Source organism: Dermacentor andersoni, chromosome 2 (assembly GCF_023375885.2).
Source record: "Dermacentor andersoni chromosome 2, qqDerAnde1_hic_scaffold, whole genome shotgun sequence".
Taxonomy (NCBI): Eukaryota; Metazoa; Arthropoda; class Arachnida; order Ixodida; family Ixodidae; genus Dermacentor; species Dermacentor andersoni.
In genome coordinates, this window is record NC_092815.1 from 134005858 (window position 1) to 134016755 (window position 10898).

Sequence of the window (10898 nt, forward strand, 5' to 3'; positions counted from 1 at the left end):
CAGTAGAGAAAGCAGCATTCAGAGCAGCCATGGATTTGAAGTCGTTGCGCAAACCGAAATTGTTGGAGCTTGCGAGAGAGTTGGGTCTGGATGTCTCAGACAAACTCAGAAAACCAGAACTGCTAAGGGCTATTCTTGAGTTGGAAGCTGAGGATGACGAGCTGTCGGAATGCCTTGAGACCATTGAGGAGAGGGAGACGGCAAAAAGATAGGAGCGTGAACTTAAAGAACAGAAAGAGAAAGATGAGCGTGAACGAAAAGAACAGAAAGAGAAAGATGAGCGCGAACTTAAAGAACAAAAAGAGAAAGAAAAAGAAGAGCGCGACCGTCAACACGCTTTGGAAATGAGGCGTCTCGAGTTAGAGATGGAACGCGCTCGCAATGGAAGTCAGGCTCACGGTGCAGGAGAACGAGTATTGTTCAAAATGACTGACCTGATGCGGCCGTTTAAGCTTGGAGAGGACATTGGTTTGTTCCTGGTTAACTTTGAGCGAACGTGCGAGAAGCAGGGGTTCTCTCGGGAAACGTGGCCACAGCGCTTGCTCACTTTGTTACCCGGCGAGGCGGCCGACGTAGTCGCTCGCTTGGAGAGAGAGGAGGCAGAGGATTTCGACAAAGTGAAATCGAGTCTGCTAAAAAAGTACAGGCTGTCAGCGGAGGCGTTCCGTCGGAAGTTTCGGGAAAACGAGAAAGGCAGAAGTGAGTCATATACAGAGTTTGCGTACAGGCTTATGTCAAACATGCAGGAGTGGCTCAAAGAAGAGAAAGCGTTTGGTGACCACGAGAAAGTTCTGCAGTGTTTCGGGCTAGAACAGTTTTATAGTCGGTTACCTGAGAACGTGCGGTACTGGGTCTTGGATAGGCCAGACGTTAGTACGGTGGCTAGAGCCGCTGAGTTAGCCGAGGAGTTTGTGACGCGTCGGGCTCGTGGAGCTAAGGACGGTCAAAAGGGTGAATTTGGCTCCAAGTTTGAGAGGCCAAAGTTCACGCCCATGAGAGCAAAGGGGGACACACGTAGTTCGGATGCGAGTGAAAGCAGTCCGACCGAACGTAAGGAGACGGCGGCAACCGAAGCCGAACGCAGAAAGCGGTTCGAGACGAGGCAAGCGCGCGTTTGTTATACGTGCCAGAAGCCGGGTCACTTTTCGGCGCAGTGTCCAGAAACAAAAACACAAGTCGTGTTTTTGTCTATATGCAGCACTGACGAGAACATGAAGCTTCTCGAGCCTTACATGCGAGACCTCCTCGTGAACGGGAAAGAGTGCCGAGTGCTTCGCGATTCCGCAGCTACAATGGATGTAGTTCACCCCTCTTACGTAGAACCCGAAATGTTCACGGGCGAGTGCGCATGGATCAAGCAAGCAGTGGAAGCTCATAGCGTGTGTCTGCCGGTAGCAAAAGTGCTTATTGAAGGACCTTTCGGAGCACTTGAGACGGAGGCCGCAGTGTCATCTATGCTGCCCCCCCAGTACCCGTACCTATTTTCGAACAGGTCCGATCACCTCCTGCGCGAGAAGGGGCTTTTGTTTGGTGAGGCTAGCGTTCAGGCCTTAACCAGATCGAAGGTTCGGGAGCTCGCTGCAAAGGCGGTAGTTGCGGGGCCGACGTTGTTGAACGATGAAAAAGGGTCAGAGGCGCAGCAAGCTGGTATTCAGAGCACGCCCGAACTGAATAAAATTGAGCCTGTAGCGTTAAAGGCACCAGATACTGGAGAGGAAATTCCCGACACGGGAAAGTTAGAAGGGCTGTCTCCAGATTTGCTCATCGCGCCTACGTCAGACGGACTAAACAGGTTGCTAAAAGTCAGCCGGTCGGCTTTGATAGCCGAGCAAAAGAAGGATGGCAGCCTAGAAAACATACGCTGCATTATCAAGGAAGGTATCGCCAAGAAAAATGCTCGCTTTGTGGAAAGAGGTGGGGTCCTGTACCGGAAGTATCTAGACCGCAGGGGAGTGGAGTTCGATCAGCTGATCGTGCCTCAATGCTATCGTCAGGATCTGTTGCGCTTGTCGCATGGGGGTTCGTGGTCCGGACACCTAGGAGTTAAGAAAACTAAGGACCGTCTCTTGCAGGAGTACTATTGGCCAGGGTGTTTTCGGGACGCAGACCACTTTGTGAAGACATGCGACACCTGTCAGCGGGTGGGCAAGCCAGGGGACAAATCGAGGGCGCCGTTGAAGTTGGTACCTATCATTACGGAGCCTTTTAGACGGCTCGTTATTGATACAGTGGGACCTCTGCCGGTAACAGCCACGGGGTACCGACACATTTTGATTGTGATCTGCCCAGCGACAAAATTCCCTGAAGCAGTGCCGCTTAAAGAACTCAGCTCAGTTGAGATAGTCAATGCACTACTGTCCATATTTGCGCGAGTTGGTTTTCCTGCAGAAATCCAGTCAGATCAGGGTACAGTGTTTACTAGCGCTTTGACGACAGCCTTTCTCGAAAGGTGCGGGGTAAGGCTGTTACACAGCTCAGTGCACCACCCCCAGTCGAATTCCGTTGAGAAGCTCCACTCCGTCATGAAGCGCGTGTTGAGAGCGTTGTGTTTTGAACATCAAACTGACTGGGAGCTGTGTCTGCCGGGAGTGATGTTTGCATTAAGGACCGCGCCGCATGCGGCTACGGGGTTTTCGCCAGCTGAGCTGGTGTACGGTCGCTCGCTGCGATCTCCGCTTCGCATGCTTCGAGAATCATGGGAAGGCAGGGGCGACGACCCAGTCGTGGTAGAGTACGTGCTTAAGCTCCTCGAACGCTTAAGATGGGCACAGGAGTTGTCAGGTGAAGCAATGGCAGAGGCCCAGCAGAGGGCCAAGGTTTATTATGATCGGACAGCCAGGGCCCGTCGTTTTGAGGTGGGCGATGAGGTCATGATATTGCGCACATCGCTAAAGAACAAACTCGACGTGCAGTGGGAGGGCCCAGCACGGATTGTTCAAAAACTGTCGGACGTTAACTACGTGGTGAGTCTGCCAGGAAAGCGGAAAGCACAGCAAGTTTACCACTGTAATCTGCTCAAACCCTATAAGCAACGGGAAGCAGTGGTGTGCATGATGGTAAACGTGCCCGAAGAGCTTCCGGTCGAGCTTCCGGGACTAGGCTCAGTGACGAACAGGAAAGACACCGATCAAGTCATTAGTGACTTAGTAAGTAAAGCATCGCTGTCGCCTGAGCAGAAAACCGAACTACACCAGCTCTTACAAGAGTTTCAAGGTCTGTTCTCTGAGAGGCCTGGTAGGACTTCTGTCCTTACTCATGACATAGAACTTACCTCCCCAGAGCCAGTACGATCCAAGGCGTACCGGGTGTCACCCCGCCAGAGCGATATTATGGAGGCTGAGGTAAAGAAAATGCTACAGCTCGGTGTTATTGAAGCGGGTGAGAGTGATTATACCTCCCCTTTGATTTTAGTTGAGGTACCGGGCAAGGAACCTCGTCCTTGCGTCGACTACCGCAGGCTTAATTCCATCACTAAGGATCAAATTTATCCGATCCCTAACATCGAGGAGCGCCTTGAGAGAGTGAGTAGCGCTCAGTTTATTTCCACCCTAGATCTTGTCAGGGGTTATTGGCAGGTTCCACTTACAGAAGAGGCTAGTAGGTATGCGGCGTTCATTTCACCAATGGGGACATTCCGTCCTAAAGTTTTGAGTTTTGGTTTGAAGAACGCGCCATACTGCTTTTCAAGCCTCATGGATAAAGTGTTGCGGGGACAGCAAGAATTCGCTTTACCGTATCTAGACGACGTAGCGATATTCTCCGCATCCTGGCCGGAACATATGGCGCACTTGCGGGCAGTGCTAACCCGCCTGCGCGATGCGGGCTTGACAGTCAAGGCTCCCAAGTGCCAGTTAGCACAGGCCGAGGTTGTCTACCTCGGACACGTGATTGGTCGGGGTCGACGCCGCCCCTCTGAAATAAAGGTGGCCGCTGTGCGAGACTTCCCGCAACCGCGTACGAAGACCGATATTCGGTCGTTCTTAGGTGTCGCCGGCTACTATCAGAAGTACATCCCCAGGTACTCTGATATCGCGGCTCCCTTGACGGATGCTCTAAGAAAGACAGAGCCGCAAACAGTCGTCTGGGATGAGACGAAGGAAAGAGCTTTTAGCGCCCTAAAGAGCGCCCTAACAAGCCAGCCTGTGCTACGATCGCCCGACTACACAAAAGGGTTCGTTGTTCAGTGTGATGCTAGTGAGCGAGGCATGGGCGTTGTACTGTGCCAACGGGAAAATGGAGAAGTAGAACACCCCGTCCTGTATGCTAGTCGTAAGCTGACGAGTCGTGAGCAGGCGTATAGCGCCACCGAGAAAGAGTGTGCGTGTATCGTGTGGGCCGTTCAGAAATTGTCATGTTACCTAGCCGGCTCGAGGTTTATCATTGAAACGGATCACTGCCCTCTCCAATGGCTGCAGACCATCTCTCCCAAAAATGGCCGCCTCCTGCGCTGGAGCCTCGCTTTGCAACAATATTCCTTTGAGGTGCGTTACAAAAAGGGGAGTCTCAACGGTAACGCCGATGGCTTAAGTCGAAGCCCCTAACGTGGGAATCAGCCTCAAAATTGCTTGTTACTGATGTTTTTCTTCCTGAGGCAGGATTTTTAACCTATTGCTTTTGTGTAAGTGTTTCAAAGTGATGATGTGCTTTTTAGTGCAATTTTTCCGATTTGTGGACGCGTTCTGAGTGCTGCTAAACTACTGTAAGGAACTAGGCAGCAGTAAAAAAGGGGAAAGAGCCTGGCAGGGCTTAGTGAGGGTTGTGCCGTGCTTGCTGACTGAGCGGTTGACTTTTGGCGTGGTTCTAACGCTTGCCGGAAACGAGAACAAAAATGTCAACTCTCCCGAAGTCACTTTGCAGTGTCCTGTGTGCACCTGAACGTGAGAACGAGGCCTTCTCTGTGCGCTGCGCTCAAGAAACGCCCAAGGACGCCCAACTTCGGTTATGAGCATCATCGAGCGACATCCCTCCGGACAGCGGATGCAGTCCCCTGACCATCGGGATCTCCTTCCCCCGGCGGGGCGGTCTGTTACGTTTCGCCTACAACGCGCGGTAATGCCGGCGCGGATGCAACGGACGCCGGGGCTTTGTTCAAAGCGGCGGACATTTTGGCCCGTCCGACGCCGCCGCGACGCCTACCCGCCAAGCGTGTCCAGGCGTGTTTCAGTGCCACGTGTCTTCGTGTGTGCGTGTGTGTGTGTGTGCCCTCGCTTGTCAAAGCGCGGCAGCCGGGGAGCGGAGTTCCCCGAATGAGGAGCCTGGACGTCTCTCGGCTCAACTGTTCGCGCCGTCGTGTGGGTGAGGGTTGGCGATGCGTCACTACACTCGGTTCAGCAGGTCTCTCGGCCCGACAGTTCGCGCCGTCGTGGGCTCATGCTCCGCCGTCCCGTGACCTTCATCCCGTGACCTTCCCTCCTTCCCTTTTGGACCGCGACGCCGAGAGTATAAGAGCAGCTGCCCCCGGACGCCAGGGGAGAGGCTCCGATTTGTACTGTTGAGTTACGTGCTCTCCCGTCTCTCCACTTCGGTCGAACTGACCGGCCGCTCTTTTGCTATGTTAGAATAAACAAGTTGTTCTGTTACCAGTCTTCTCATGCTTTGCCGGGACCTTCGGATGCTTCCAGTGCCCCAGGCCGCCAGGCCAACGCTACCCTTGGGGCTTGCGACCCATTGGCAATAACGGGCGTCAGCACCGAGACCCCAACAACTCGTGCCAGCGGTGCGATTCCAACAGTATAAAGAAAGGGGTCAGACAAGGCGACACAATCTCTTCACTGCCTGCTTGGAAGGAGTATTGACGCTATTAAACTGGGAAGGCTTAAGGGTAAGGATCAACGGCGAATATCTCAGCAACCTTCGGTTTGCAGATGGCATTGTCCTATTCAGCAACTCTGGAGACGAGTTACAACAAATGCTTGAGGACCTTAACCGAGAAAGTGTAAGAGTGGGGTTGAAGATTAATATGAACAAGACAAAGATAATGCTCAATAGCCTGGCAAGGGAACAAGAGTTCGAGATCACCAGTCAGCTTCTAGAGTCTATGAAAGAGTACGTTGATCTAGGTTAGTTGCTCACAGGGGATCCTGATTATGAAAAACAAATTTACAGAAGAATAAAAATGTGTTGGAGTGCATACGGCAGACATTGCCAGATCTTGACTGGAAGCTTACCCCTATCATTGAAAGAAAGGTGTACAATCAATGCATTCTACCGGCGGTAACATATGGGGCACAGGGAGAGAGAGAGGAAAGAATACAGGGAAAGGCAGGGAGGTTAACCAGAGGTAGTTCCGGTTGGCTGCCCTGCACGGGGGGAAGGATTAAGTGGGATAAAGAGAGAGAGGGGAAAGGGGAGATAGAGAGAAAGAGAGACAAGCACGAACAAAGCGCGTACACCATAGAGCGGTAGGGGCTGGCGTTATTAAAGTCTATCGTGAAGCCCCGTAGACCGCAAGAACCTTAATAACGCTAGTAAGGCCTTCAACTCGGATGTTCTTTTGGAGCACTGACCTTAAGATTTGTGTTCTGATAGTGGACGACTGTCCAACTGTTCCTGTACTCTCCACATCACTGTTCTCTGGGCACTATATCGCGGGCAGACACATATAATATGTGTCAGCGTCTCATCGCTGTTGCATGTGTCGCACGTGGGGCTGTTGACCATTCCAATAAGGAAAGCATATGAGTTCGTAAAGGCAACGCCTAGCCACAGACGGTACAGCATGGTCTGTTTACGTCGTGGTAACCCAGGCGGGAGGTGCATTCGTATGTCCGGAGACAACGAACGCAAGCGACACATCGTGAAAACGTTAGAGTCCCACAGGGGCAAAGTACAATCACGGGACATCAATCGCAGCCCAGCCTCAGCGTCTGTTCGCGAAAGCGGTATGAAGACTCGTTGACCACTTTCATGCGCAGATCAGGCAGCTTCGTCGGCGTGATCATTCCCGCTGATGTCCTGGAAGCCATTGAAAGATTATGTTGTCTCCCTTGTCATGACAGTGATGATATATGTGTAGAATTCTTTAGGCCAGTTGTTCATTGGGTCCGTGGCGCATTGGGCTTTGTATGCACTGAAGGGCTGCCTTTAACTCACTAAAGACTGTCCATTGTCGCGGTGGCTCCTGCTTAATGAAATAAATTAAGTGCAGCACGGAGTGGCGCGAGTTCTATACCCGTCGATGTGGTCTCACATGAACTCTTTAATTTGATTCCTTCAGATTTTGCCGGGATGATGACTGCAGGATGATGATGGGGCAGCAACTTGGAGGTTGACAACGATGCTCGAAAGCAAGTTAAGGACCATGGATGCAAAGAACGACGGAACGAAGAATGTTAGGCGTAACGTTAAGAAACAGGAAGAGAGCGGTGTGGATCAGAGGGCAAACGTCGATAACCGATATTCTAATTGACATTGAGAGAAAAAAAAAATGGAGCTGGTTCAGGCCATGTAATACGTAGGGTAGATAACCGACGAACAATTACAGTTACAGAATGCGTGTCATAAGAAGGGAAGCGACGTCGAGGACGGCAGAAAACTAGGTGGGGGGATGAAATTAGGAAACTCGCAGGCGCAAGTTGGAATCAGTTGGCGCAGGACAGGGGTAATTGGAGGTCGCAGGGAGAGGCCTTCGTCCTGCAGTGGACGCAAAATAGGCTGATGATGATCTCTTGAGTGCAGTTTCCCCGGGCTGTAACAGGGGCAAGAAGCATAGAGTTTCGAACAAAAATTTCTAGGCGGAACTGGTCGCTGAATGATCGCACGATCGCAACACCAGAGTTGACTCGAGTACAATTTTTAGGAAATTGTATCTGGCAGCAAGGAAAGCCATGACTCCTGATTTTAAAGTTTATGGGATGCGAGCGAAGGGTGCCATTGCTTGCCCAGTGATTCTGGCAGACGGTTGAACTGTCCCATACCACGACATGAACGTTTCACTTGGCGGAGTTCGAATCACGGCGTGCGTGTGCAGGTCGATAGAAAGCATTACAGAGCAGGAAACTGCGACACTGATGTGCTCCTTGTTTAAGCTTTGACGCTGAAGCGTTTAGCTTTATAGCTACAATTCCTTCGAACATCCTACATGGTTCCTTCGACCACGATTCCCATCGAACATCCATAACAGATGTCGCCACTACCAGAATATTATCGGTCATGTTGTTTGTTTTAAGTGTCGGACTATCGAATAGCATGCATGCATGGATTTGTGTGCCCTGATCACCGCAGTGAGGCTTCGCACTTTTCCATGTGCCAGCCGTGGTTGCTTAGTGGCTTTTTTGATGTTGCGATATATATATATATATATATATATATATATATATATATTGCCACGACAAACTTGGTGACATTCAAGTTGCGCGCCCTTTGCATTGGGCACTGTGCACGCCGTACAGTGGTGTTGTTCAGCAACAACAGGAAGCGATCTTCGTGGCACGGGCAGCCAGTTGGACCCGGCTCGCATGCGGCACGTGCACGAGGTGTCACGCGAGAAGAAGAGGAAGACGGTTCGAGCCCAGTTTGAGAACGCGACTGCCGCGGATTCCTGCACGACCGCAGTGACTTTTACTTGTGGGCACAAGTTCGCCTTTAATAAATATCCTTGTTTTACTAACATCGTTACAATATATATATATATATATATATATATATATATGTATATACGAGGCGAGTGTTCATCGTTAAGGGATGGTGGAGTAGGATAACGAGAGGTTCATTTCACGCCCTTGCCAGGTGGAGAAGAAAAATAATAATTGGCGCTAATACACGCGCCATTATGTCGCCTAACTACAGGTTTCTTACTGCCATGTCTTTAGCAACGACTTAATGCTCTCTCCGGGGCGCTTCTTGGATGGCGGTGCGGCTTGCTTCTTGACCACTCGCTTGTCCTTGTCTCGTTCGGAGCCCCTGGACGCAGCGACCGTGCCAGGTGGTGGCAATCGCTGCACGCCGTCGGCCGCGAGCGCCTCGTCCCGCTGCGGTCTCGGCTTTACGACCGACCGATCTCTGACGGCGGAGTGGCCGGACGTGGGCTTGTACCCCTGTTCTCCCGCTCCTTGCATACCGCGGTACCTGCACGGGGACACACGTTCTTGAAGATGGACGAATAGGAACGATCGATCGCCTCTGTGTCTGCCATCGAAATGAAGGGCTCCGACACCGCTACGGCGGGGCTATGCAGCGACCGAAATTGAGAAACCCGCAGTTTGTTTAGCGCTTCGTCTGGCACTAAGGCGTTTTTTAAACTCGCAACCGCGGTCATGCTCTCCATTAGGAAACAACAAGAGATGGTGAAGACCATTTAGCCGCAGTTCTCATATATACAAGTTGTGTGATACGCTGCCGGTGAACGCAGACTCCCACTTATCTCACAAACGTTAATGTTCCAACTAACCGATAACTTTAACAACAACATGACTCTGGACTAAAAAGTACGAGTATAACGTTCAGGCCTTAGATCCTGCGTGTCGGTGCTATAGTTTCGAGACTGAAGGAAATGCGCGCTGCTCGCGCTGGACACATTGCACAAGGGCACTTCGCATTCACGGAGCACTTCACGGAGGACACTTCACGGAGCGCGATTATTCGCATTCGAATAATCGCGCTCCTCGTTGTATGAGGACAGCTGTGTCTTCCACTGATTGTCTTGAAACATAGCAGACATTACAAATAGATTTTCCCTCCCTACTTGTCAGCTCTTGTAACTGCTAACCAAGCCAACGTGACATACATATCCACGGTCGCCATAGTCGTGTATTCCAAGTACAGCTATACAAACTACCTAAAAAAAAAGAAATTAAACTGGGCCAACATTTCCTAATTAACAAAAGACCTTACACGTCTTCTCACTGTTAGAAAGCCGACGCTGTGATAAAAAAAAAAGATGGAAACGAGATGATCGCACTAACGCCTCGTCACGTCCCCATATGAAGTGTGTGGGATATGTCGGCCTTCACCCTTGACCTCACGGCTCAATAGGCGCAGGCCTTCTGCTGGTTATCTGGATGGTGCCGGCCGGCTGAGTTTGCTACCTGTGCGCACGTACTAACTATGTCTGCCTCGTGTCTGTTACATAAGTAATCCATTGTTTTCTTTACCGTCTGAGATAAATAGAGAAAAAAGCAAACTAATAATGCTTTTACAGACTTGATACACGTGCAATGGTTTTTTTCAGAGTCCTCTGGATTCGTCCTGAGCGGTGAATGTAACGTTGCGTTCTGCATTGCTTCAATGGATGTGCTAGTATGGTTCTTTAGGCAAGAGTTACCTGTTGCATTTACGCGTAATCTTCTGAATCCTTTACAGTAGGAAATACTACGGTTGAGTGAGTGAATAGGGTTTTGTTGTGAGGTTCACTAGGCCTCCTTAAGCAACTGAAATGACGGTTTCTGTGAGGATGGACATTTATTTCACTGAGCCCCCCCCCCCCCCCCACCCCTCCCGCGCACCCACACCTAATGGACCGCGACTACATTTGACGGGCAAGACACGCGCGCTCCCGTCCCTTCGCGCCCCTGCGCAGTGAGAGGTATAGCGTGGGTTTGACCGAGCAATCTCTCGCGGAGTCGCTGGGTTTTATTCCCTTATTTTCTTCGTGTCGGTTGTTCTCTTAAGTAGAACCTCAGCGTCCTTGCTCTAAACGTGCGCGTATTTGCTCGCGTGTAGCAATAACAGCTTTTCCATTTACCGACGCGAAGGCAACGAGCCGAATGCGACGTGCAGGCCGTTTCTCTCCACCTATAGTGACAAGAAAGCATGATACCAATACTTTAGAGATAAGCCAGCACCTATTAAACAGTTTTACATTAGGTGACTCAAGCCGCCCTCAAGCGTTGGGAGACGCAAAACACTGGGCGTACAAAAAAAAAATGACAAACAAAAACACACCAAATAGTACGAAATAG

General features: G+C 50.9%; 1 protein-coding gene across 1 annotated transcript in view; it reads right to left on the reverse strand.

Annotated features, from left to right (window-relative positions):
- The window catches only part of LOC126540693 (tissue alpha-L-fucosidase-like), a 31497-nt gene extending 22360 nt beyond the window's left edge, over positions 1–9137 (reverse strand). Inside the window, exon 1 of the mRNA XM_050187536.3 lies at positions 8797–9137. Within this exon, the coding sequence (XP_050043493.1) occupies positions 8797–9056 (260 nt within the window). The 5' untranslated portion in view covers positions 9057–9137. The remainder of the gene's footprint in view (positions 1–8796) is intronic.
- Between the last annotated feature and the right edge of the window lie 1761 nt (positions 9138–10898).